We start from the raw sequence: 27140 nt of genomic DNA on the forward strand, positions 1-27140 counted from the left end.
GACACACACCTGCGAGCGACCCCGGGGGGCTCGGGGTCGCAGGTGGAGTTTCATCAACTTCCTTTTCCGCAGGTGGGCTTCCTTTTCTTGCACACTGCACACATTTGGAGGTGGTGTGGTGCTTGGTGGATACGGAGCCCAGTGTCACCCAGGGCTGGACCAGGGTGAGGCTAGTGAGGGTCAGACTTTGAGCATCAGATTGAGGGGCTGGAGATGAAATCATGCACAGAGTGTTAGCTGCCTGAGGCTGTCAGAACCGGGTCACAAAGCTGAGTGGCTCCAACACCGGAACTTAGCATCTCAGACCGAGACCGGCGGTGCCAGGTCATGGCCTGGGGCCAGGGTGTGTGTGTGTGTGTGTGCATGTGTGCGGTCCCTCTGAAGGCCCCAGGGAAGGCTCTCCCAAGTCTGTCTCCTGGCTTGTGGCAGATAACTCCAGCCTTCCCGTGATGCACTGCCTGTGTGTGTCTTTCGCTTGGAGCTCTCCTTTTGGTAAATAAACCAGTCCTATTGGATTAGGGACCTGCCCTGTGCCAGGGTGCCATCAGCCTAACTAATATTTGCAGTGACCCTATTCCTAAATCAGGTCACAACCTGAGGCACTGGGGCTTGGACTTCAACAGATGAATGGGGAGGGCACCTTCCCCTCCAAAGTAATCACGATAAATAACATTTGAATGTGGTGCTTTAGAAAACCACACTGAGGGTGGGCTACTGGTTGAAACACCCACATGCCACATCGGAGGGGCTGGGTTCTGGTCCAGGCGCCACTCCAATTCCAGCTTCCTGCTGAGGCACCCTCGGAGGCAGTGGTGCGTGTTCATGTATTTGGGTCCCGGCCACCTAATACAAGAGACCTGGGTAGAATTTGCAGCTCTAACTTCAGTCTGCCCCAGCCCCTACCACTATGAACCAGCAGATGGGAGCGCCCTCTCTTGCTCTCTCTCTCTCTCCACCTTGAGTAAATAAAACGAAAAAAAAAAAAATGAATGGAAGACTGGGTATCGAACAAAATACCAACATTTTAAGTAAAGACAGGTTCAGAATGATTATATAAGAGACAGGATCTGCATGATCCCACATGAGGCAGGATCCAGTTGATCATATAAGAGGCAGGATCTAGTTGATCATATAAGTTTCTAGAGGGGCCAGGGCTTTGGCACAGTGGGTTAAAGCCCTGGCCTGAAGCGCGGCATCCCATATGGGCGCCGGTTCTAGTCCCGCTGCTCCTCTTCCAATTCAGTTCTCTGCTGTGGCCTGGGAAAGCAATAGAAGATGGCCCAAGTGCTTGGGCCCCTGCACCTGCGTGGGAGACCCGGAAGAAGCTCCCGGCTCCTGGCTTCAGATCTGCACAGCTCCGGCTGTTGCGGCCATCTGGGGGAGTGGATGGAAGATTTCTCTCTCTGTCTCTACCTCTCTCTGTAACTCTTTCAAATAAATAAAATAAATCTTTTAAAAAAAGATTCTAGAGGTGAGGATGGATATTTGGATATGGACCATTCTAAACTCCCAGTTAGAGCCTGGCAACAGACCCTCACTCTCTGGTCCTAGCCGGGTCAGACCCCGGTGCGTCTCGCCACCACAACTGCCCTTATCCCCATGGAGCTAGAGTTACAGCCAGGCCCAGCAGGTGGCGCCCAGAACCCACTGGGGGCTCCCGGGGGCGGGTACCTGGACTCTCACCCCAGTCAGATCCCCACTTTCAGAGTGGGCCTGGCCAGCGCACTAAACATCAGGGATTTCCAGCTTGGCTGTTCTGGGTGGTCCAGGGAGAGCCTGCTGACCCCCTCTGGCTGTTCCTGTAGTGCAGACATCATGGTGTCCGGCATCCCACCATGGTCTGAGGAAGCTGAGGCGTTGGCTGCTCAGCAGTGCTAGTAGCACGCGCTGACCGCTGACCACTTCCGGATTCCATAGTATTAAATTCCCTCCATCATCTGTTCACCCATCCATTCAGTCCTTCATCCAACACATACTTACTGAGCATCAGTCACGTGCCACACACTGTGCACAGTTCTGGGGATGGTTTGATTAAAAAAAAACAAAAAGGTACAGCCCCTGGCTGAAACAATCTAGGGAGAGAGGCGGGTTTTAAACAAACCGTTCACACGTGAATTGGCAACTAGAGGTGGCAGTGAATGCTAGCAAGGAAGTGGCGTTGAAGGCGAGAATTTTTTTTGAAGATTTATTTATTTATTTGAAAGTCAGAGTTACACAGAGAGAGGAGAGACAGAGAGAGAGAGAGAGAGAGAGGTCTTCCATCCGATGGTTCACTCCCCAGATGGCCACAACGGCCGGAGCTGCACCGATCCGAAGCCAGGAGCCAGGAGCTTCTTCTGGGTCTCCCACGCGGGTGCAGGGGCCCAAGCACTTGGGCCATCCTCTACTGCTTTCCCAAGCCATAGCAGAGAGCTGGATTGGAAGTGGAGCAGCTGGGTCTCGAACCAGTGCCCATATGAGATGCCAGCGCTTCAGGCCAGGGCTTTAACCCGCTGCTCCATAGTGCCGGCCCCTGGTGAGAATTACTGTAAGGGATTAGGGGTGGCTCATTGGAGAGCTGAAGTTCTCCCAGAGAGCTCGGGGCCGGTTCTTAGGTAGGCCCAGTTTGCCAACGTCGCCGATGTTTCTGGGCCTCCCACGTGCAGATCAGAGTAAGGGGACTTTGCCAGTGCATTGGAGGCTTTCCAAAGGATCCGGCTGGGGCTTGGAAGAGCCTGGCTCAGTTTTTACGTTAGCCAAATTGATAATCATCAAACAATGCATAGCACAAGGAATCGCTTGCAATCTGCATGCAGACAGCGAGAACTGTAGAGAAGAAAAATGCGGAAATACTGAAGTAGACAGAGACCACACTGGAGAGACCCCCCTGGTGGTTGATAATAATGACAGTTTAAAAAACGACCACTTGGTGCCATAGGGACCGAGTGATTTATTATGGGTTGGGAAACTCAGAGCAAGAATCCATAAAAAAGATGCTCTAAGCATCTAATTGCATTTTTAAAAATATAAATGTATATTCAGTGACCTGCCTTTGAGCATGGCGGTTCACGTTAGAGTCCCTGTGGTCTGATTCTTCCAAAGAGAAAAGGAAACAAAAACACTTGTGGAACAGCCAAAGTCCAAAGTCATGGCCATTCCTTCTGTTTATTTCCCCAACCTTTTAGAGTTGTGTTAATTCCTCTGTGTGTAGCCTCTCGTCACTGAGTCTACCCCAGAGAATCTGGTTCGCTTTTATGGAAAGAACAACTCTTTTTCCCTACTCTGTTTTACTGGAGTGTGTTCTTCAGTGGAAGGTAACATGACAATGACCATGCAATTGGCGGAATAAACAGGCCTTGCTCTTACCAAGGATGGGACTCAAAAGGTAGGAGCAGAAGTCCCATAGTGGACTGACTGCGTGACAATGGCAACTGTAGCTAACAGTTACTGCACCTGCTGTGGGCCTGATGCTGTCCCAGATGTCCTGTTTATGTACCACGGGGTGATCATTCTTAAACCAGAATGCTTCCCAAGCTCTGTGAGCGTCTGAAATGCTCCCAAGTCCGAAACTCCCTCTGTACATCGCGCTCAGAAATGTTTAGATTGGGAAGCATGGTCAACTTTTGAGTTTGCTCAGGAGATTATGCAAGTCATCAAAATCCAGAAAACCCTGAGGTCTGAAATACTTCGGATCCCCAGTATTTTAAACAAGGGATATTCAACCTGAAGTTCATTTAGTCCTTACAGCAACCCTATGGGTAGGTATTATTATTGTTTCCATTTTGTTTGTAACCAAGAGCTCAGGGGTGAGTATACTTGTAATATTATTTATTTGGGAGGCAGAGAGAGAGCGCGCTCCCACCCCTTGGTTCACTCCCTGCACACTCACAATGGCCTCTGGGGACAAAGCCAGGAGCTGGGAACTCATTGCAGGTCTCCCGTGGGGGTAGCAGGAGCCCAAGTACCTGAGCCATCCCTGCTGCCTCCCAGGGTGCCTTAGCAGGAAGCTGGAGGCAGGAGCCAGAGACAGGCACTGAACTCGGGCACGCCAGCGTGGGACACGGTCATCTTAATTGGCATCTTGACTGCCAGGGCAAATGCCACCCCTCTGTTTCCATTTTAAAACAGGGCGACGAAGGTTCCAGCATCGCCTCCAGTCAGTGGGCCTCTGGCGTATGGCAGGCATCAGTCGGTGCTGCAGAGCACCAGTGGGGACTGGCAGGTGCACTGGCGAGTTGGTTGAGTGGAGGTCGTTCTGAGAGCCTCCAGGCCAGGGAGCCACGGGGCGCCAGCTGCTCCAGCCGGTTGTTGCCATGTTCAAGTCTTTGCAGGGTCTTCAGTAACAATCCATTCATGCTCTCAGAATTATTCCTGACTTTGGGATCTGTCCTGAGGCAAAGGGACGAGCCCTTCAAGGCTCACAGCCCTTCCCGGCTGAGATTCGGGAAGGAAGACTGGCAGGAGAGGAAGCCCTGCTTTTCCGTCTTCATTGCATTGGCACGAAGCTGATTCCTTGGTGCTCCCTCTCGCTGCCATCAGTTACTGTCTGAGCGTGCCCACTTCTTCTTTTCATGCTTCCTGTCCTGCTAGGTGCACCTGCTAGGGGTTGGCTTCTTGGCGAAGAGGCAGGCCACGCTCTGTCCTGGAATAACCCTGGGTCACCTGGCTTCTCTGACCCGACTGCGGGAGGCTTGGCCGTCCCCATGCACGTCACCTGGCCTTTTGCTCACTCGCTCCCCGGGCTCCTGGCGGCTGCCTGGCGTTTTATTTACTTCCTTCGGCTTCCATCTGCCCTCTGTGCTCTCTGGCTCACTCCTCATTGCCTGGCGTCTCTCGTGAGGCCTGGCGTGACCCCCACTTGCTGTTCACATATGTTGTGGTCACATCTTGTCCATCCATTCCTATTGCAGTTTTTAAATAGGTGACAAGTGCCCCTGGTTTTAAAAAAAATAAAAACTATGAAAAAAAATTAAAAGAGCCAAAACTCTGTGAAAATACAGTTAAATGTCTTGCTTCCAACTCTGCCTCCATACACAACATCCTCCACCCCCACGCTCTGGGGAAATACGTGGATCAGTTTCATGTGTATACTTCCTTATGGAAACACAAAAAGAAATTCATTCACCTCTTCCTTAGAATAAAGGTATACCCTGTGTGCTCTGCCTTTATTTTTTTCAAGTAATAATATATTTTGGAGTCTTCTCCAGTTCCATTTGTAATTTTTTTTTTTAACTGGGGCTGGCTCTGTCACACAATGGGTTAAAGCCACTGCCTAGGCCATTAGCATTCCATATGGGTACAGGTTCCAGTCCTGGCTGCTCCACTTCCATTCCAGCTCCCTGCTTATGTGCCTGGGAAAGCAGCGGAACATGGCCCAAGTCCTTGGGCCCCTGCCACCCATGTAGGAGATCTGGAAGAAGCTCTGGTTCTTGGCTGGTCTTTTGGGGAGGAGTGAACCAGTGGATGGAAGCTCGCTCGCTCTCTCTCTCTCTCTCTCTAACTTTGCCTTTTAAATAAATAACTAAAACTTTAAAAAAAATTTAAATTGACACATGTCTGTATATGTCTATAGGGTATAGTGTGATACTCCAATACACCTATCCAATGTGTAATAACAAAATCAGAATATTTAGGCTGTCCATCACCTCCTTCATGTATTAGTTCTGAGTGGTGACCTCATTTAAAATCCTCTCTTGGAGTCATTTGAAATACTCAGTGTAGCGTTGTGAACCGCAGTCACCCTACAGTATGAAGGAACACCAGGACGGATTTCGCCTACCTGTCGGTGGGCCACCTCTCCTATCCCCCTCTCTATAGCCCTCCCCAGCCTGTGCTAACCACCGTACCCCCCTCTGCTCCCCCCACCCGTGAGTGAACTCAGGTGGGCGTCATCTGTGCCTGACACACTGCTACACATGGTAGCATTCCCATCTTTTTGGGGGCTGAATAGTATTCCTGTTACCTCATGTCCTGCATGCATTGGACAGGCTGCCCAGCCCTTGGGGGCAAACTCCTGGGTGCATTCTTTTTTTTTTTTTCAAAGATTTATTTTATTTATGTGGAAGACAGAGTTACAGAGAGAAAAGAGAAAGAGAGGTCTTCCATCCACTGGTTCACTCTTCAGATGGCCACAACAGCCAGAGCTGCACTGATCCGAAGCCAGGAGCCAGGAGCTTCTTCCAGGTCTCCCACACAGGTGCAGGGGCCCAAGGACTTGAGCCATCTTCTACTGCTTTCCCAGGCCATAGCAGAGAGCTGGATCAGAAGTGGAGCAGCCAGGACTCGAACCGACACTGCAGGCTGGAGCTTTAACCCGCTGCACCACAGTGCTGGCCCCTGGGCCCATTTTTTGGTGAATATAAACAGTGCTGCGAGGAGCATCCGGGCATTTCATACAGGTCAGCCCTTGCATCCTCCACACCTGCCCCACGTGTCAGCTCCTGTGACAGTCCCAGATTCTCTGGCCAAGTCCTTTGGCCTTTGCTCTGTGCCTCCTCCCTGCTGAGGCGGACCTAGTCCTCATCTAAGGGTCTACCTGTTGAGTTCCCCCTACAGCCATCTCCTAGCCATTAAGCAAGATTTCCCCTGTTGGAGCAAATTTTTTCCAACGAGGACCCACAAATTCCAGATTAATTCCATACATCCCAAGCCCCATCACAAATACTTAGAGCCGCGCCTTCTGGTGGATATAGACCGGGGGCCGGGTCCTGAGCCAGGTGCTGTGCATGTAGCGTTACCCCCCAGCCTCTTCACAATCCCGCGTGAGAACTCCAGGAGCCTCCCCATGGAGTGAGACACACAGCTGCTCCGTGGCAGAGCCGGGACGCCAGCCACAGACCACCTGATGCCCCAGAAACACTGGTGATTTGGGTTAAGTACACGAAAGAGTCAAAAAAAAAGCATCAGGTTGCAGCCTGGAGACCTCCTAATCCTTTGTGTTCTTGCCTAGCTTCAGGGAGGATTTCCATTATAATGACACCGCTGGCTACTTCATTCTGGGCGGCAGCAGGTACGTGGCCGGTGCGGAAGGGTTTTTTGGACCCGTGAAGTACTATCGCCTGCGCAGCCTGCCCCCGGAACAGGTGAGCCCCGGGGGATGGAGGCTGCCCCGCTCCCGCGTGAGGGGTGTGCGGGTCAGGGGCCGGACCGCGCGTTGGCTCTGCCATCCAACAAAATTAATACGGTCGCTTTTCCCCCCCACAAACGCGGTAATAGATTTCTGTTACCGCTCGGTTCATTTAGTACTCATAAAATGGAAACCATTTACTTCCCCTGTTTTAATAACTACTAGCTTAATTATAGAGTAGATTTTTATCAGGCTGTTGCCTATCCAGTGATTAAGCTAATGAAAGGAGAGAAGCTTACTTATTTGGCCAAGCTTCTTTCGGTAAGCGATTATTTAAAGTATCGGAAGAGGGGGTTTTCCAGCAAATTGCCATCTCGGTTCGCTCCGCTGCTCTCTGGAGAGACACAGCCTTGGGACCCTGCTGGGGAGGCAGGAGGCCTGTGAACTCTGCGCTGAGTGTCCTACAGCTGCTCCCAGCTCTGAGACCCGGTCTCAAATGGGAGGGTGCAGCCCCCACCCCAGGCCCACAGCGGCTGGTGGGGGTGGGGGTGATGGGGGGGGAGGGGCCCTCCCGGCAGGTGGTTTCCTGACTGTGGTAAGGAGGAAAAGCAAAGTTGTCAGGAGGAATCCCATACCCCTCTGTGAAGAAGAGAACAATGAATTCACACGTTCATTTTTGCAACAAGTGCTTACTGGGTACCTAGTGTGTGGGGACTGTGGGCTATGGGGCGAGGCCAGCAGTTTTTTGAAGGTAGGTCACAATGAGGATCTGTCTTCTTGTGAGCATACACACATAAGCATATTTCCAGGACTCTTCACACAGCTCATGGAAATGCATATTATGGAAAAGCCACGCATGGATTTCAGTGGAGTTTTAGGGGCACCAAAATAAATGTATTTTTTAATTCCATTTTTCTATAAACTTAAAAAAAAGTGACTTACGTGGTGTCTTAACTGCCAGGCCAAACAGCCACCCAGCCCATGAACGTTTTGAAGTCTCCTTATGTATAAAATTTCCATTAAGACAGAAATAAACAGAAGCCACCATTATAAAAGTGAAAAAGCAAGTCACAGAGAAAATATGAGTCTTGGTATGACATCCGTGAGTGTATTAACACAATGATTTTTCAAAGAACACGCATCCTTGACGTATTCAGAGAACCCCATATCTTCCATTTGACTTAATAAAGGTGGAAAACTCCACCCCAGCTTGGCGGGTTGCAGCAACTTCAGGACCCCACAGTGGGCCATAGGCTGCATTTGGAAACATCCTGAATTCGGTCCCTCTGTCGGCGGCTTCACTTGTCGGGTGTTCAGCCACAGACTTGCGACAGCACCATGCGTGCATCCAGGCACTCGTGAACATGGTGTTGGGGAGTGCCGAGACGGGAACGAGTGAGATGGGTGGGCCCACAGGGACGCCCACCCTGACCCACCGGCCTCACCTTCTGCTCTGGGAGGCGGGCAGAGGCTCCCAGGCAGCAGGTCCAGCATGGCGTCACTTGATGGGCCCCAGGAGTGGAGATGTGATTTTTCTAGAATGTGCACACAGCAGGGAAAAAGAAGAGAAGGCGCTTGGTTTTGGGGTGGGGTGGGGGGAGCCCTGACATTTAAGAACTCATAGAGGAGACAATGACATTCAAAAACACTCAGGTGAAAGTAGCCAGAGCTGGTGTGTCCTTGAGTTGACACTGACAGCCATGGCTTGCAAATCCAGAGGGGGCGACCGAGGGGCAAAGAAGCCGCCCGGTGGTGTTCCCAAGAGAGCGAAAGCAAGCCGATGCCATCTGATGGGAGTGGATGACAACCGTGCGTTTGCTTTTTTTTTTTTTTTTTGCCCTTTTGTAGATCTTTAATCCCCTCCTTGAGAAGCAACTTGCTGAACACATCAGGTTATATTATGAGCGATGCGCTGAGGTCCGAGACATAGTGTCTGTGTATGCGTCCACCGTCCAGCTCGGGGGCCAGAGACAGGAGGCATGTAAGTATGGCACCTACAACAGCCAGTCTAAGCTCTAGTGTTTATTATTTTTTTAAGATTTTATTTATTTGAGAGGTAGAGTTACAGAGAGACAGAGAGAGAGAAAGAGAGAGGTTTTCCGTCCACTGGTTCACTCCCCAGTTGTCCACAATGGCCAGAGCTGTGCCGATCCAAAGCCAGGAGCCAGGAGCTTCTTCCTGGTCTCCCATGTGGGTTCAGGGTCCCAAGCACTTGGGCCATCTTCCACTGCTTTCCCAGGCCATAGCAGAGAGCTGGATCAGAAGAGGAGCAGCTGGGACACAAATTAGCACACATATGGAATGCCAGTGCCGCAGGCTTTAGCCCACTATGCCACAGCGCTGGTCCCGCTCCAAGTATTTTTTTTTTTTTAAGATTTCTTTATGTACTTATTCAAAAGGCAGAGTGATGGAGAGATGGAGATGGACAGAGATCTTCCATCTGCTGGTTCACTCCCCAAATGCCCATGAGAGCCAGGGCTGGGCCAGGCCAAAGCCAGAGGCCAGGAATTTTATGTAGGGTTCCCACGTGAGTGGCAGGGACCCAAGTACTTGGGCCATTACCCTGTGTTTTCTTAGGTGCATTAGCAGGAAGTAGGATTGGAAGTGGAGTAGCTGTGACTGTTAAACTGGCACTTCGATAATGGGATGCCGGTGTTCCAAGCTGTAGCCTAACCTGCTGCACCACCACACGGGCCTCAGCTCTGAGCATTTGTAACGACACACGTTTGTTTTCTCCCTAATGGAGCTGAAGCAGAACATGTACGACTTGGCTCAGAGGGAAATGGGGTGTGACCCCAAGCCCTCCACAAGTGGATGCGAGGGAAAGTGTATACATGCCACCTGGATTTAAAAAACGGCCAAGAAGATCCAAAACACATCTCTCAGCTTTACCAAACCTAAGCTAGCTTAAGAACACCATGAGAGGGGCGCGTGCTTGGCATAGCAGGAAAGACACAGCTTGGGATGCCCAGACCCCTTATCAGCGTGCCTGAGTTCGAGTCCCGGCTCCGGCTTTCAACTTCAGCTCCCTGCTAATGTGCATCCTGGCAGGCAGCAGGTGGTGGCTCAAGCAGTTGGGCCCCTGGCACCCACCTGGGAGACGTGGATTGAGTTACTGGCTCCTGGCTTTGGCCTGGCTCAGCCCCAGCTGTAGCATGCATTTGGGAAATGAACAGGGGATGGGAGATCTCTCTCTCTCTCTCTCTCTCTCTCTCTCTCTCTCTCACCTCTCATCTCTTGCCTTTCAAAGAAATAAAAATAATAAATGAATAACAAAGTTTTAGAAGAGGAATACAAATGAGAGAGAGTGCGTGTGTGTGTGTGTGTGTGTTTGAGTCTTGCATGCCATTTTTCTCATCCATAAGGCCGCCCTAAGAAAATAAAAATGAATTGGAAAATAAATTAATCATTAGAAGTGTTTCCCCATCAGTGCACTTTTGTCTTGGGCCATTAATATCTGAATATTAGCTTTCAGAAATGTTGAACAATGACTTTGTTGTTTGAGGCTCGCTTTTATTTTTTGAATCCTTGAAATTGACTCTTTTTAGAAGACCCCTGGCAGTTCTCAGCAGAAGGCATGAATTTCAAAGAGGCTGCTTTCATACCTGCTGGTACTGGCACAGCCGTCCTTCTGCTCGCCCAGGGGCCCAGGACGGCTGTCGACCAGGAAACTCGGTCCCGTCCGGTCTCCCAGAGTTCCAGCTTTGATCCAGCACTTACACGCTTCTCTGGGCTGCAGGTCTCTTCTGGCTTTGGATCAGTGCAGTTCTGGGTGTTGCAGCCACCTGGGGAGTGACCAGTAGATGGAAGACCTTTCTCTCTCTCTCTCTCTCTCTCTCTCTCTCTCTCTCTCTGTCTCTGCCTCTCTGTAACTCTGCTTTTCAAATAAATAGCAATAAATAAATGTTTTTTAGAGGAGAGGCAGAGAGAGAGAGAGAGAGAGAGAGAGAGAGAGAGAAGTCTTCCATCTGATAGTTCACTCCCCAACTGGCCTCAGTGGCCAGAGCTGCACCGATATGAAGCCAGGAGCCAGGAGCTTCTTCCGGATCTCCCACATGAGTGCAGGGGCCCAAGCACTTGGGCCATCTTCTACTGCTTTCCCATGGCATAGCAGAGAGCTGGATTGGAAGTGGAGCAGCCAGGTCTCGAACAGGCACCCATATGGGATGCCTGTGCTTAGGGTGCTAACCCGCTGCGCCACAGCGCCGGCCCCAATAAATAAGTCTTAATAAAAAAATAGGTTATCCTGGTCCCCAGCTGCTGCTCTCCCCTCGGAATCACCCAGAGCAATATGACACTGTTGGAAGAAGGAGGCGGCAGGTAGGACTAGTAACATCCAAACGGGAGAGAAAGTGATTCGGGTAACTGACGTCAGCGCAGGAGAGCTTCCCCGAGTGGGAGCGCCAGCCTTGTGGCTGCTCAGTTTGGTGGCGTTAGGCAGATGGTCCTAGCATCTTCCCCCGCCTTGCCCCTCCTGGAGATCCTTGGGGTTTGCTTCTCTGCTCACGTGCCAACAAAGTGGCCTAGATATGAGCCGCCTGGGGACCAGTCGGAGGCCAGCTGCTCATTCTGTAGAATTAGTCAGCAGCCTCCAGCACCGTTGGCACCTTGCCCTTGCCCTTGGCTGTGGCTCTGGATGTGTGACCTCACGGCAAGGCATCGTCGCCGATCCCAGATGCCCACAGCACGCAGACCCGTAGCCAGTAATGCTGGGCGCAGCCCCTTCCTTCTAGTTCCCCTTAGGAGGAGGGGCTTGGAGGGGCGAGACCTCCCCTGCTGATGGCTTGTGCTTCTACTTCTGACCAGGTGATCTCCGCAATGCCTACCTGGACCTCAAGCGCAGGTATGGGAGCCCCTCGACCTGCAGAGCCTTCCCGTGGGAGAAGGGGCTGCAAGAGCAACACAGCAGCCTGTTCCAGGCGCTGCTGGAGATGGACCTGCTGACCGGTAATTGTGCTGTCTTAGCCTTGGCTTCGTGCGCTGGGTGGAGAGCCTCCTGCTCCCGTCTGTTCCATCGCTGTCTTTGGTGGTCCATGCCTCACGCCCAGGGTCCTAGTTTAATCTCACACTGAAGTTCTGCCCTCGTAGGTCCACAACGCTCCATATAGCTGCACGCGCTCCCGACAAGAAGCCTAACAATGTAGGAATCGCGTAAGCAGTTCTCATTCTCCAACCAAGGCTGCAATGGCCAGTCACAGACATGGGTGGCCCCCAGATGAGGTTGGTTTGAAAAATACTCTGCTGCATACTTTTTTTTTTTTTTTTGACAGGCAGAGTGGATAGTGAGAGAGAGAGAGAGAGAGAAATGTCTTCCTTTTTGCCGTTGGTTCACCCTCCAATGGCCGCCGCAGCCGGCACATTGTGCTGATCCGAAGCCAGGAGCCAAGTGCTTCTCCTGGTCTCCCATGCGGGTGCAGGGCCCAAGGACTTGGGCCATCCTCCACTGCACTCCCGGGCCATAGCAGAGAGCTGGCCTGGAAGAAGGGCAACCGGGATAGAATCCGGTGCCCCAACCGGGACTAGAACCTGGTGTGCCGGCGCTGCAAGGCGGAGGATTAGCCTGTTAAGCCACGGTGCCGGCCTACTTTTTTTTTTTTTTAAGATTGATTTATTTGAGAGGCAGAGTTACAGACACAGAGAGGGAGAGACAGAAAGATCTTCCATCTGCTGGTTCACTCCTTAGGTGGCCACAATGGCTGGAGCTGGGCTGATCTGAAGCCAGGAGCCAGGAACTTCTTCCAGGTCTCCCACATGGGTGCAGGGGCCCAAGGACTTGGGCCATCTTCTGCTGCTTTCCCAGGCCACAGCAGATTAGAAGAGGAGTAGACAGGACACGAACTGGTGCCCGTTTGGGAGTGGCCATGTCCAGGCGACCGCTGTGTCTGTGTCCTGGAAGAGTGACTTCACGTTGTATGGGGTGCGCCAGCTTTTGGTGCTTGCTCAGTGAGCTCTCAGTTACTTGGCTAGACTTTAGACAAAAACCAAACAACACGAAGAGCGTGACTTGAGGACTGGGCTTGAGCACAAGGGAAAATTGTAATGGGTTCTAGTCCAAGCTGCGGAAGTGAACGGCGGAGGCGCAAAGAGGGGAGGAGTCCGTTCTCCCTGGAGGGCTGGGATGCACTGGGAAGGCTTCCTGGAGGAGGTGACTGATGCTTGATGGGCTCTGGGTGTCGCCAGGTCAGCAAGGTTGGGGTGGGGATTGCAGGCCTAGTGAGGCGGGGAGCGTGGTGGGCAGGGCGCAGCGGGGAGGAACAGCACAGGGTGCTGGCCGAGGCACCAGGGGTCGGGAGCAGGAAAAGCCGTGGAGAGCGATAGCTCTGGCGAGGGCTTGGGCACCTTCCTGGAGCGCTTTGGCTCTGTCTTGCAGGTGACAGGGACCTGGGGGAGGGGTGCAGGCAGCCAGGAGAGATGTGGGTTCACGCGGTCACTCTGACAGCAGTCAAGGATGAACCAGGTTGTGGAGTGTGGGCCGAGAGGTGTGGGGAGGGGGCACATCGGGTGGCAGTGTAGCCTCTGGAGCCGGGGGCCCGGTTCCAGTTTTAACCCAGCACTCACAGCTGGGTGATCTTGCACATGTGACTTAGTTTCTCCGAGCCTCAGTTTGCTCATCCGGGAACTGGGTACAATGACGGGCCCTCTGTTCTTGGGTCGGAGTTGGTGAACCGACAGCTGTGAAATACGAGGAGCAGCGTCAGCAGGCGTCCCCGGCCTCCGCGCTCCTGTGTGCTGGGCTGCAGAATTCCTTCTTGGTGGCACTGCCTGTGTCCTGCAGGGCGTCTAGGTGCGTCTGTGTCCAAAAGCATCTCCAGACCCGGCCTGGTGGCCGTGGGTGACCACTGCTGTGTCGCTTCCTCATTCCAGGGTTTGGTCCATCAGCTGGGAGGGGGTGGAGCCACATCCCCACCCCTCCCAAGATAGGCAAATGGGAGAGGGAGGTGCATGTGGAATATTGGGTTAACTAGACAAAGATCTCATCCACATCAAGATCGTTTTTATGAAATTTCTGATCATGTTTAAATATATATCGCTGACTGTGAACAGTGAGTCGTTTTCACAATGCATTCTCTTTTTAAGTTAATACTCTCCATGAGAATGTTTCCGTGTTATTTTTACAGCTCGTTTTGTTGATTAGGTTTGCAGATTGTTTAATTCTGCATGGAGACCTGGGAACAGACGTTAACCAACAGCCCTAACCGTGGGTGGGTATCGTGGTACTGAGCATTGAGCTGCTACTTGGGACACCCCCTTGCCCGGATCAGCGTGTTGGGGTTCTGACCCAGCAGTGTGCACCCTGGGGGGCAGCCAGCGCCGGCACAAGCGCTTGGGGTCCTGCCACTCACATGGGAGACCTGGGATGGAGTTCCAGGTTCCTGGCTCCAGCCCTCCAGCTATGGAGACCATTTGGAGAGTGAACCGGAAGATGAAGATCCATCTCTCTCTCTCTCCCTCTCTCTCTCCACTTTCCAAACAAGTAAAAGTAAACTGAAAAGCAAATCAGGAGCTCCTGAAGCTTAAGACGTCTTGGACAAAGGCACTGCAGTACCGCTGGATTCCAGCAAATTCTCATTCCTCTTTGGCTTCCCTGGGGTCCCATTGGTGTGGGGCGGGGGCCACCCCAACCACAGATTTGCCATTTTAGCACTCAGTGTTCATGCTGAGCCTACCTTTCAGGCACTGCTGGTGTCAGATTAGACCGGTGTCAAGGAGCAGCTCCTGGAGAATGTACCTGCCCCTCCTCCTCACCCCGACCTCTGAGGCCTCTCTCTCCCCGGGCACACAGCCTCCTGCCTTCCACCCATCCCTGCCTGCCTTTCACTGGGGGCAGGAGCAGGCGGGAGGGAGAGTGGACGGGTCGGGAAAGCTCTAGCGCGAAGCCCCCTTCTGCCTTTGCACCACTTTTCCTGGGCTGTGTTGAAGACCGGGAGAGGTAGGGCATACACGGGTTCAAGTTCATTCTCCATCTGGCCCCGTGCCTTTGCTGGCGGCTGCAAGCGGCATCTTCTGGCCAGCCTTGGGGAGAGATCGGTGGCGTGCGTTTTTGTCCGCCAACAGGGCTCAGCAACGTGGAGGGATTTTCACTTTGCAAACTGAGGGTAAAAACTAAGTTTGCATTTTGACATCTCTTTGCTCTGGTCCCCTGTGAGAGGAAGAGTGGCACTGGTGGGACTGGATCTGCACAGCTTTATCCTCAACACCCTTCCTCCATGGCCTCCGCCCTTGGTGTGCAGCCCACCCTGCAGGCTTCGTGCAGCTCTGGTCAGTAGGAATTGTGTTTGTGTTCTCTCTCTCTCTCTCTTTTAAGATTTATTTATCTGAAAGTCAGAGTTACACAGAGAGAGTAGAGGCAGAGAGAGAGAGAGAGAGACAGAGAGACAGAGAGCAAGTGGTCTTCCATCCACTGGTTCACTTTCCAATTAGCTGCAATGGCCAGAGCTGCGCTGATCCAAAGCCATGAGCCAGGAGCTTCTTCTGGGTCTCCTGCCAGGGTGCAGGGGCCCAAGGACTTGGGCCATCTTCTACTGCTTTCCCAGGCCGTAGCAGAGAGCTGGATCGGAAGTGGGGCAGCCAAGACTCAAACTGGTGCCCATATGGGATGCCGGCACTGCAGGCGGCAGCTTTACCCGCTACGCCACAGCGCCGGGCCCTTGCATTCTCTTTTATACTCTGCCCTGCCCTGCTAATTAACAGACTTTATTAGAGCATCCTCATTGTATCACATTTTTCCTGTCTGAGATGAGCTATGAGAAATGGACTCAAGTATCTGATGTTTGATGCTTGGTCTATTTTTGTAAAGAGGAAGAACTCTAATTTATTTTTAATTTTTATTTGCTTATATGCATTTTATTTGAAAAGCAGACAGAGACAGTCAGACAGAGATCTTCCACCCACTGATTCACTCAGACAGCTTGGGGATGGGCTAGGCTGAAGCCAGGAGCTGGGAACTTTTCGGGGTCTCCAGCATGAGTGGCAGGGCCTCAGGGACTTGACCATCACCTGCTGCCTCCTGGGCTGTGCATCAGCAGGAAGTGGGAGTCAGGAGCCGGAGCCGGCACTCGAAGCCAGGCACGCTGTTAGAGGATGCAGGCATCCTCATCTCTGAGCCAGCCACCTGCCCCTGCTTGGAGTTGGTGCTGTAAAAAGTGAATGGGCGCAGTGACAAGGGTAAAGAATTTAGCTGAATGTGCTCTTAAGTCGCTCACGACCTTCCATTCATTCATCGATTCATTCATTCACCAAGTGTTAACTGAATGTACAAAAATGGGGCTGTGCGTTGGGTGAGAGCTATTCAGCCTAAACAGAAAGACAGCCGTCAGCACCCCTAGTTCCTCCAAGGGAATTAATTGGTGGAATTATTCTTCCCGGAGTTGTCAACAAATACGACGGCGTGAGACAATGGCCCGTGATTTCTGGTTCTTTCTGGGATCCGCATGGTCTTTCTCACGGTCGGCATTCCGCGTGCCGGCCCCTGCATCTGCGCGTTGTAGGCAGAGAGTGTTTCTCCCCGCGGGGTGTGGCTTGGGCTGAATCAGCTGCTCTCGGTCTGTGCCCGGGTCACATGGGAGAGGCAGAGGAGAGGGTGCAGGGGTGTAGCAGGAGCTCCAGCCTCATTAACATCCACAGGGAGGGCTGTCAGGAGCCTTCTGCTGCCTTCCCGGCAAGTGAGGTCGGCCGTGCTCTCGCCTGTTCCCAGAACAGCTGCACTGTCATTTCCTAACACAAACGAGATCGGCCAAGGATTTACCTTTACCCTTTAAGGACTGTAATTTCTTATTTCTAGCATTCTCTAGGGGCTGGCGCTGTGGCATAGTAGGTTAAGCCCCAACTGTGGTGCTGGCATGCCACGTGGACTCCAGTTCAAATCCTGGCTGCTCCACTTCCAGTCCAGCTCTCTGCTGATGGCCTGGGAGGGCAGTGGAGGATGGCCCAAGTGCTTGGTCCCCTGCACCCACATGGGAGACCTGGAAGAAGCTCCTGGCTCCTGGCTTCATGGATCAGCGCAGCCATTTGGAGAGTCAACCAGCGGATAGAAGATCTCCCTCTGTCTTTTCTCTGTGTCTATAGCTCTGCCTTTCAAATAAATAAATCTAAAAAAAAAATTTCTAATTGTGGTAAGATAAAATTTGCCACCTTAACCATTAAAAAAAATTTTTTTTTTATTTTTGAGGGGCAGAAGACAGAAAAATAGAAAGCAAGAGATGGACAGAGAGAGAGAAAAAGAGAGAGAGAGAGAGAGATGGACATTTGGTTCACTCCCCAAATGCCTGCAGCAGCCAGGGCTGGGCCAGGAGCCAGGAACTCAACCTGGGTCTCACACGTGGGTGACAGACCCAACCAGGTGAACCCTCACCACGGCCTCCTAGCGTGCGAGTTAGCAGGGAGCTGGAGGTGGGAGGTGAAGCCGGCACTCCCATGTGAGACGTGGACACGGGAACTGCTAAGCTAAGTGCCCACTGCCACCCTAGCCATGGCTCGGGGCACAGCTCAGCAGTGCTCTGCGCGCTCACACAGTTGTGCACCACGCCTCAGTTTCCTTCTTCCCACTCAGCCTCTGGGAACAACCACTCTGTCTCGGTTCCTGTCGCTCTGAGTGCATAGTTAGATCCCTTCTACAAGTAGACTCATACGGTACTTGTCTTTTTGTGACTGGCTTCTTTTTTTTTTTTTTTTTTTTTTTTTTAGAGATGTATTTGTTAATTTGAAAGGCAGAGTTAGAGAGAGAGAGAGAGAGAGAGAGAGAGGTCTTCCATCCACTGGTTCACTCTCCAGAGGGCCACAACAGCTGAGCTGTGCTGATCTGAAGCCAGGAGCCAGGAGCTTCCTCCGGGTCTCCCATACAGGTGCAGGGGCCCAAGGATCTCGGCCATCTTCTACTGCCTTCCCAGGCCATAGTAGAGAGCTGGATTGGAAGTAGAGCAGCTGGGACTCGAACCAGTGCCCATATGGGCTGCCGGCACTGCAGGCAGCAGTCTTACCCACTACACCACAGCACTGGCTCCATGACTGGCTTATTTCACTTTGCATACGATCCTCAAGGTTCATCCGTGTCGCAGCGTGGGTCAGAACTGCCTGTCTTTTTAGAGCTGAGTGATCCTTCCTTGTCAGTGTCTACGCACTCCATTTACCCATTCATCCACTGACGGCCACTTGGGCTGCTTCCGCCTCCTGTGACTCGTGCTGCTGCGCACATGGCTGTACAGACACCGCTTCTGAACCCTGCTCACCATGCTTTTGGCTCTGGTTTCAGAAGAAGAAATGCCGGATCGTAGGGTAACCCTGTGCTTTTTTTTTTTTTTTTTTTTTGACCTCTTCCGTACCATTGGCAGCAGCAGCTGTACTGTTTTACATTTCCACCAACAGTGCCCAAGAGCTCCAGTTTCTCCACATCCTCAACAAAACCTGCTGTTTTCTGATTTCTTGAGAAGTAGCCATCCTTGTGGGTACACGATGTAATTTATTTTCATGCACTGGGGAAGCCTGTTTTAGTAGGAATTAAGAATATAGGGGCCAGCGCCGTGGCTCACTTGGTTAATCCTCCGCCTGTGGTGCCGGCATCCCATATGGGCACTGGGTTCTAGTCCTGGTTGGTCCTCTTCCAGGCCGGCTCTCTGCTGTGGCCCAGGAGGGCAGTAGAGGATGGCCCAAGTGCTTGAGCCCCTGCACCCTCATGGGAGACCAGGAGAAGCACCTGGCTCTTGGCTTCAGATCGGCACAGTGCACCAGCCGTAGTGGCCATTTGGGGGGTGAACCAACGGAAGGAAAACTTTTCTCTCTGTCTCTCTCTCTCTCACTGTCTGTAACTCTAGCTGTCAAAAAAAAAATATATATATATATATATATATAATGCTGGCGCCGGTGCTATAGCACAGCTGGTTAAAGCCTTGGCCTGTGGTACTGGTTGCAGTCCCAACTGCTCTACTTCTGCTCCAGCTCCCTGCTAATGTGCCTGGCAAAGCAGGTGAAGGATGGCCCAACTCCTCTGTCCCTGCACCCGTGTGGGAGAGCTGGAGGAAGCTCCTGGCTCCTGGCTTCTGCTTGGCTCAATCCTGGCCATGGTGGCCATCTGGGGAGTGAACCTGCAGATGGAAGAGCTCTCTCTGTCTCTCTGTGTGTGTGTGTGTCTCCCTCTCTCTGTGTGACTCTGACTTTCAAATAAATAATAGACTTTTTATAAAAACACATGACGCTTTTATAAGGGGACATGATGTCTAGGAAAGAGCTTTGTGGACATAAGATCCCTATGGACCTGAGGGACAGGCCCCCCTGAGTGGGGCCCGTCTTCCCCTGCCTGGGCTGCAGCTGTCGGATCCCCTGTGTGCCTGCGTTGCACACGCACTGGCAGGCCTGTTGAGGTGGTGCAGGTGGAAGCACCCACCTTGCATTTCCAGGATGTCAGCTGCCTGGCAAGCCTGCGCAGACAGAACTCCTCCGAGGACCCGATGTCCCCTGCACAGGACCTGTGTCCCCACGTTTCGATGGCTGATTTGCTGATCTGATTCCACACCAGAGACAAGAAGTCCTTAGATCTGTCTCTAGTGTAGAATCAGACCAGAAGAGCTTCTCCATTTGCTGTAGGCACCTTGCTCTTGGACTTGAGGTGATCTCACTGCCCGCAGTGAACCCCAAAGGTCTTTGCTGGGTCAGCGACTCACTGAAGGAACGAGGAGACTCAAGTCCAAAGTCTGCATTCCCGACACCCTGGCCTGGGTCCAGATAGTCCCCCGTGCTGCTGCTTCTGTCTCCAGTCTGCTCACTCCCCACTGCCTCCCTGAGCCTGTTCCCTCGTCTTGTCTCTGTGCACGCTTCTCTACGTGTGGCTGTGGACCCTGTTGGCCAGTGCCTCAGTGCCTACAAAAATGGACCAGAGTCCTTCTCCTTTACCCAAGAACTCCAGAGACGGCACCCTCCTGGTTCTTGCTTTGCTGCGATCTGTCGCTGCTGAGACACACAGATGCCCAGATGTGAAACCATTCCAAGAGAGATGCAAGCCCACATCTGGACCCATGTAGGTCTTGGAGTGACCTCAGTGAAGAGCACGCACTGGCCCATGAGTGCCAGGCGGCGTGGAGCAGGACCGTGGGTGTGACAACCTGGCGTCAGGTGCAGCTGTTCCCACTGGCGTGTGCTGCTCTGCTGTGTGACAGGGGCTCACTCCTCACCTGCCCAGTGCGCGTGTCTGTGAATTAAAGATGGCGCTGCTCCGTGGCTGCCGGCTGTGGTGCCTGTAGATATGACCGAAGACCCTCCCTGCTCTGTGTCGTGATTCCCTCATTGTCGCAGGAATTCTCTGTGCCGAGGTTCACCATCCGGGCTCTAGGGTGGCATCCAGCGTGCAACCCCTTGTTCAGGACCCCAGGGGGCCTTCTGATCTGCCCACCTCTGTGTGGTTTCCTGGGGAACCTTGAATTCTCTCAAGAAATGACTCCCGGCGCAGCATAGAAATTGCCCTATTAGCATTTGGGCTTCTGCTAATGCTTCCATATGCCCGTGTCTTCATTACTTAGGAGTGGTACATACTGTTTCCTTCTTTCCCTCCTCGAGTGGGATCCTTGAATGAGGGTGGGCTGGAGAGAGGCTGCAGGTGGCAATGGCAGGCCAGGCTAGGGGCCGGAGATTTGGTGATGGCAGGGAGCAGAAAGGGAGGATGCAAAGGCTCGGGTGCAGACAGGTGGAGTCCAGGTGAGCGAGACAGTGAGCCAGCCAGCACAGCCCTTGGGACATCGGTCCCCAAAGGCCAGAACGCTTCACGCCTTCTGCCCTTCGTCCATGCACTGGGCACCTCTGAGCCCACGGGAGCAGGTGCCCAGGCTAGAGCAAGTCCAAGATGGCCAGCAAGTGTCTCCCTGGGTTGAGGCCAGGGCCGAGGCTGGGCTGGCTTCCCAAGCCAGCACCATCTGCCTTGTTCTTCAGGACCAATGTCCGCCTCTTCCCTCAGGCTTTGGAGAGCCGAGAGCAGGGGAAGAGAGGTCCTGTACAGTTGCCGGGGGCTGCTAGCTGGACTGGAATGGTCGCTGTTTGTCATTTTATGTTTGCTGGCAACTGCAGTGTTCATTTGGAGACCCCAGGGTGCAGAGCCCAGAAATGGTGGACGTACAATCGTGCTGCATGCTAGCACCGGGAGGCTGTGTCCTTTTTAGAGCTTCCCACTGGTATTCCTTGAAGAACCATCGACTTTCTAGATGTTTCTTATAGTTTTAGAAAATTCGTGGGAGCATGAAGAAAAAAAAAAGAATGGGGTCTGATTTTCTTTTTTAAGATTTATTTATTGTATTTGAAAGAATAACAGAAGAGAGGATCGGAAGTGGAGCAGCTGGGGCTTGAACCGGCGCCCATATGGGATGCTAGCGCCTCAGGTGGAGGCTTAACCTACTACACCATAGCTCCAGCCCTGGGATCTGATTTTCTCACCCAGAAAATACAGTCCTGAAGGGACAGGGAGAGAAAGAGAGAAAGAGAGAGAGAGGGAAGGAAGTGGGGAGGGGGGAGGATAGGGAAGAGGATGAGGGAAGTAGAGAATGGTGGGTATGCAATCTGAAAATTGACACACGACAGAACAGTACAAGTTGTTTGCTTATGAGAGAGAAGTAGGCTAGCTGCTTCCACCTCGGGGACCCAGTGGGGCTCACCACATGGGAAGGCAAATGAGGAATGCACTTGTGTTTTTTTGTTTAACCCAGTAAACTCGGCCAGCATCATTCCTTTTAATGGTTAAACTACATTTTCTCCTTTTACTCCAAACTTCCACTTTGAATGCATTACACCCTTCGGAAGCTTGGAACTAAAAATGGCTTTCCGATTGACGTGTCCATTCTCTCGCAAGGAGTGAAGGTGGGTGTCTGTCTCTCCGAATTCTCAATCAGACGCCCAATCCAGCTCCAGGGCCCTGGTAGGGCCACCTCCTCCTGTCCCACCTTTTTCCTCTTCTAACGATGCGCACACAAATGGCAAACTTGTAGTATTATTGTAACGAAGGGAAAAGAGCAAAATATATGACGCAGGGCTACTTGGAAAAGAGTGACGGCCCAGGCTTTTGTTCCTTAGCTTCCAGTGCAGAAGGGAGGAAGTGGGGAAATGGTTCCTTCTTCTGTTTTGTTTGTTTGGTTCTTCATTACATCATTAATCTCCATAAACAAGCCGTGTTTTTAGTTACAGATCGACTAGGAAAAAAATGCATATGCTAAACCAGATGGGTGAAATTAACAGTTTCATTAAACTGACTTTAAAATCACCGATTTCACAATATCACCAGCGACATCGTGGCTTTGGTTTTGGGCAACAGTTGGAATTCCAGTTTGAACAAATGTGCAGTTTTACCTTAGAATTACTATCTTGTATTACACCCACTAGTGCAGAAAATTGTTCAGATTCTGTTGCAGAGAAAATACTGACTGGTACTATTTGAGGAGGGGGGGGGGTAATGATTTTCATATATAAAAAACAGATAGAGGCGGGCGTTATGGCACAGCGGGTTAACCCGCAGCTGGGAGGCCTGCATCGCCCATCAGAGTGCCTGCTTCAAGTCCCGTCTGTGGTTCTGATCCAGCTCCCTGCTAATGCACCGGGAAGCATCAGATGATGCTGCAAGTACTTGAGTCCCTGCCACCCACATGGGGGACCCCAATGGAGTTCCTGGCTCCTGGCTTCGTCCTGGCCCCGCCCTGGCTGTTGTGGACACTTGGGGAACCCGCAGATAGGAGATGATCTCTCTCTCTCTCTCTCTCTCTCTCTCTCTCTCTCTCCACCTCTCTGTTGCTCTGCCTTTCAAATAAATAAAAAAATAAGTAAATACTATGAATAAATAAACACTTAACAATATAGACAAGACAAATAGGGAAGCCCTCTCCACCTGCCTGTCTTTCAGTCTGCGACGTTGCTGGTGCTGCAGGTGGTAGCTCTGTCTCCAGCAGCCCCACTACCTGGGCACTCCCGCTAATGATTTCTGGGTACCGTGCCAGGGGTCGGCAGGGCAAGTGTTTCATTCGGAGCTTCATTTGATGTGGAGCCTCGTTCTTCCTCTGAGCCTGCAAAGCTGGGGGCTGTGGGTACTCGGGCAGAGCTCACCATCTTGGCCAGGTATGTGGCAGAGTGGGGAAGGCCAGGCTGAGTCATTACCAAAATGCTAATGTTGTTTGCTGAAAACGTGCACAGAGGGGCATCTGTGGTGAGTGCAGCTCTCAAAGTAAATATGTGAATAAGTAGCAGTAGAAGGCATTTTGCGATTCTGTCTGAATGCCACTGTGCATACAGAATCCGGTGGGGAGGGCTCTTGCTGTGGCGCATGGGCGAGTAGGATGGGGTCTGCCTTCAGTTCTGCAAAGGGAAAAATCCAAAACAAGATCTCCAGACTGCTGGTGCAGACAGATCCCAGCAGATGAGCAGGGGAGATGTGCGGGGCTCTTCATTGCCCTGTTGTTGGTTAGAGCAGAACCAAGAAGAACAGCTCAAGTGGACAAACAGGGAGCTGGGGGCAGGCTTTGGCCTAGGGGTTAAGACACCAGGTGGGACCCCGCATTCCACATCAGAGTGCCTGGGTTCCTTGCTCTGCTGCTGACTCCAGAGTCCTGCTAATGCTGACCCTGGAAGGCAGTGGTGATGGCTCAGGCAACTGGAGGAGACCGGGGTTGTGTGTCTGGGCCCCAGCTTCCGACTGGCCCAGCCTTGACTGTTGCTGGCATTTGGGAAGTGACCCGGGGCATGGGGGGCTCTCTCTTCCTGTCTATCAGTCTCTTTTTATGTGTCTCTGTGTCTCCCAGATAGACAAGTTGTTTGTTTCTTTGTTTTTAAATAGAGACTGGAGCTGGTGTTGTGGTGCAGTAGCTTAAGCCTGCAACACTGGCATCCCATATGGGTGCTGGTTCGAGTCCCGGCTGCTCCACTTCTGATCCAGCTCCCTGCTCATGTGCCTGGGAAAGCAGCAGAAGATGGCCCAAGTCCCTGGGCCTCTGCACCCACGTGGGAGGGTGAGGTCCTGGCTCCTGGATTCAGTCTGGCCTAGCCCTGGCCATTGCAGTCACTTGAGGAGTGAACCAGATGGAAGATCTCTCTCTCTCTCTCTCTCTCTCTCTCTCTCTCTCTCTGTAACCCTGCTTTTCAAATAAATCTTTAAAAAGACTGGTAGGAAAGGGGTGCCGCTAGAGAGTGAATACTGTTAAGGCCTTGGAAAGGCCGAGCCTGACAGCCTCAGAGAGCATTCATAAGATATAGTTAATTTCCAGAAGGAAATTGAGAGTCAGAATCTGCAGTAGCATATTATGTCATTTTGGAAAAGAAGACGTGATTATATGTAGCTAGTATGTTTCTTTTCTTTTTAGCTGTATTTATTCATTTGAACATCAGAGTTACAGAAAGAGGGAGAGACACAGAGAAACAGAGATCTTCCATCCGCTGGTCTACTCCCCAAATGGCCACAACAGCTGGGGCTTATCCAGCCTGATGCCAGGGTTCAGGAGCTTCCTCCGGGTCTCCCACATGGGTGCAGGGGCCCAAGCACTTGGGCCATCATCTGCTGCCTTCCCAGCCCATTAGCAGGGAGCTGGATTGGAAGTGGGACAGCCAGGACACACACTGACACCCATAGGGGATTCTGGCATTGCAGATAGGGGCTTAACCTGCTGTGTCACAGGGCCAGCCCCATGTAACTAATATGTTTATATGTGCAAAGGAAAAGTCTGGAAACAGACACATCAAGCTTGTAACAGTTAACAAGTGTCTATTCTTATTTGAATGGCAGAGAGGTGAAGAAAGAGAGAGACAAACAGACAGAGAGTTCTTCCATCTGCTGGGTCACCTCTAAATGACCACAACAGCTGGAAGTGGGCCAGGCCACAGCCAGATCCCAGCACTCAATCCAGGTCTCCCATGTGGGTGGCAGAGACTCAGATACTTGAGCCATCATCACTGCGGCCCCCCACCCAGGGTGTGTATTAGCAGGAAGCTGGAGTCGGAAGTGGAGCTGGGACTTAGACCCAGGCGCTCAGATATGGGATGCAGGTGTCTCAAACAGCACCTTGACCTCTGAGCCAGACGCATGCCTCATAGTGAGTTTCGTCTGTGGTTAACTTTTGGACGATTATCTTCTAAAGTCTGGTTGTGTGTGACCTGACAGATGCCTTGTAAATATTCCAAATACTTGTAAATATTTGAAAGCGAAGGACTTAGAGGCAGACAGAAGGAGACGGGGAGCTCCCACTCTCTGATCTGCTCCCTGGATGTCTGCAACAGCTGGGGCAGGGCCAAAGCCAGGGGGCAGCAGCCGGTCCGGGTCGTCCACGAGGATGGTGGGGACCCAAGCACTTGAATCATGACCTGCCACCTCCAAGGAGATGCATTAGCAGGAATCTGGAACTGGAAGCAGAGCTGGGCTGTCCACTGAATTAATAGGCGAGAGAACTGAATGACGAGGGTGGACTGCAGAAGACGCCAACGGGAGGGCTTGGGCTTAACTGTTCATTGGCTTATAGGTTCATGGGCGATGTGTAAAAGGAAGCATCACGCAGCTTAAAGCCGTTGTGTTCATGAGTCTGTGCATGGTGGTGAGGCCCTGATGACACTGTGGGCTGCCTGGGTGTCCGGGGTCAGGTGGCTGCCTGGGCGTCCGGGGTCAGGTGGCTGCCTGGGTGTCCGGGGTCAGGTGGCTGCCTGGGCGTCCGGGGGTCAGGTGGCTGTGAGCTCTCGCTTCAATGGGCTGCATAGGTCGGTTCAAAGCTGTGCTCAGCCTGAGCCTGGCTTTGTGATTGTAGACAACTTACTTTACTCATGCAGGCCTCAGTCTCCTTGTCTGGACAGGGGATACTAGAAAGAATCATAAGAATGTATAGGTCAAAAGACACAGTTTGCGTGAGACACTTGGTCCAGCGCTCAGCATGTTGTCAGTCCTTGACTCGAGTCCGCTTGCTCCCTTGGCTGTATCCAAAGACCCACGAGAGAAGAATTGGAGGCTAAGGGTGATAGGAAAGCCTTGTCAAAATAAGGTGTTTTTAGCCCAGCTTTTTAGAGCCACACCTAAGAACTATTTGTGAGATGAAAACGTTCTCCGTTAGAGCATACGAGGCGGGAGCGACGCCTCCCCGGGCGTCCCAGGGGTCCTGGCTCGGTGGTAAATTATACTGAGTGAATTACTCTCTGGAGACAGACACTCTCTCAGCTGTCTAAGGCACATCCTTTCTCCCAGGATACTAGACTGTCATTTAGTGCCAAGGAAAAGCTCTTTCCAGAATGACAACGTAGCATCCCCAGAGGGTTTAATTTACCTCCCCAGAAAGTGGGATAGTTCCAGGTACCGAGGGACCCTACGGGACCAGTAACTCAGGTGATTTGATTGGCTCTGGCCCCTTCTTCCTCACCCCGCGTCAGTGCCTGGTAATTAATCTTGTACGCTGTGAATTGTGTTGTTTGCAGTGCCAAGGAGCCAGAATGAATGTGTGCTAGAGATTGGTGGGAGGATGTTCGAGAAGGCGGTAAAGAGACTCTCCGGCGTAGATGGTCTCCAGTACATCAGCTCTGTCGTCCCCTTGCTGATGGATTCCAGCTGCTGTGGGTACCATAAAGCATCCTACTACCTCGCCGTCTTTTATGAGACTGGATTAAGTGTGCCTCGGGACCGGCTGCAGGTAGGTGTTTCACGGGCCCAGGGCCATCTGTCTCCTGCGTTCTGTTTGCAGAGGCACACCCGCTCGCTGCTACTAAAACCCAGACGTGCTGCGGCTCCTCGGAGCCCTTGAAAAAAATCTTTGCACTCAAGAGAAATGACCTGGAGCTGGCTTACATAGAGGCTGCCCCATATTTTTCAGGGAGTGAAGAAGGGCACTTCCTTCATTTCTGGGCAGGGGCTTGGGAGGCTGACGATGCCCCTGTCGTCTAAGGAGCAGTTGGGGCAGGGCCTGCAGAATCCCACTGCTTCCGGAACAGGTGCCTCTGACCTGAGTCATGGGACTGCCCTGTCTGTGGGTCCCTCACCCCAAATTCCTTCCTAGCACAGGGAGAGCATTCGGACCTCTGAGCAGAGGGTGGTCACATCCAGGCCTCTGCCCTCACCTGAGGCAGTGTCGCTTTGGTTTGAATCCAACTTTATGATGCAACATGTCCAACATTTAGA

General features: G+C 52.2%; 1 protein-coding gene across 1 annotated transcript in view; it reads left to right on the top strand.

Annotated features, from left to right (window-relative positions):
• Positions 1 to 27140, top strand: part of SEL1L3 (SEL1L family member 3) — a 108178-nt gene that overhangs the window by 35190 nt on the left and 45848 nt on the right. The window contains exons 7-10 of the mRNA XM_062212862.1: positions 6929 to 7061; positions 8894 to 9026; positions 11852 to 11992; positions 26444 to 26655. Of these exons, the coding sequence (XP_062068846.1) occupies positions 6929 to 7061; positions 8894 to 9026; positions 11852 to 11992; positions 26444 to 26655 (619 nt within the window). The remainder of the gene's footprint in view (positions 1 to 6928; positions 7062 to 8893; positions 9027 to 11851; positions 11993 to 26443; positions 26656 to 27140) is intronic.

This window comes from Lepus europaeus, chromosome 16 (assembly GCF_033115175.1).
Source record: "Lepus europaeus isolate LE1 chromosome 16, mLepTim1.pri, whole genome shotgun sequence".
Taxonomy (NCBI): domain Eukaryota; kingdom Metazoa; phylum Chordata; class Mammalia; order Lagomorpha; family Leporidae; genus Lepus; species Lepus europaeus.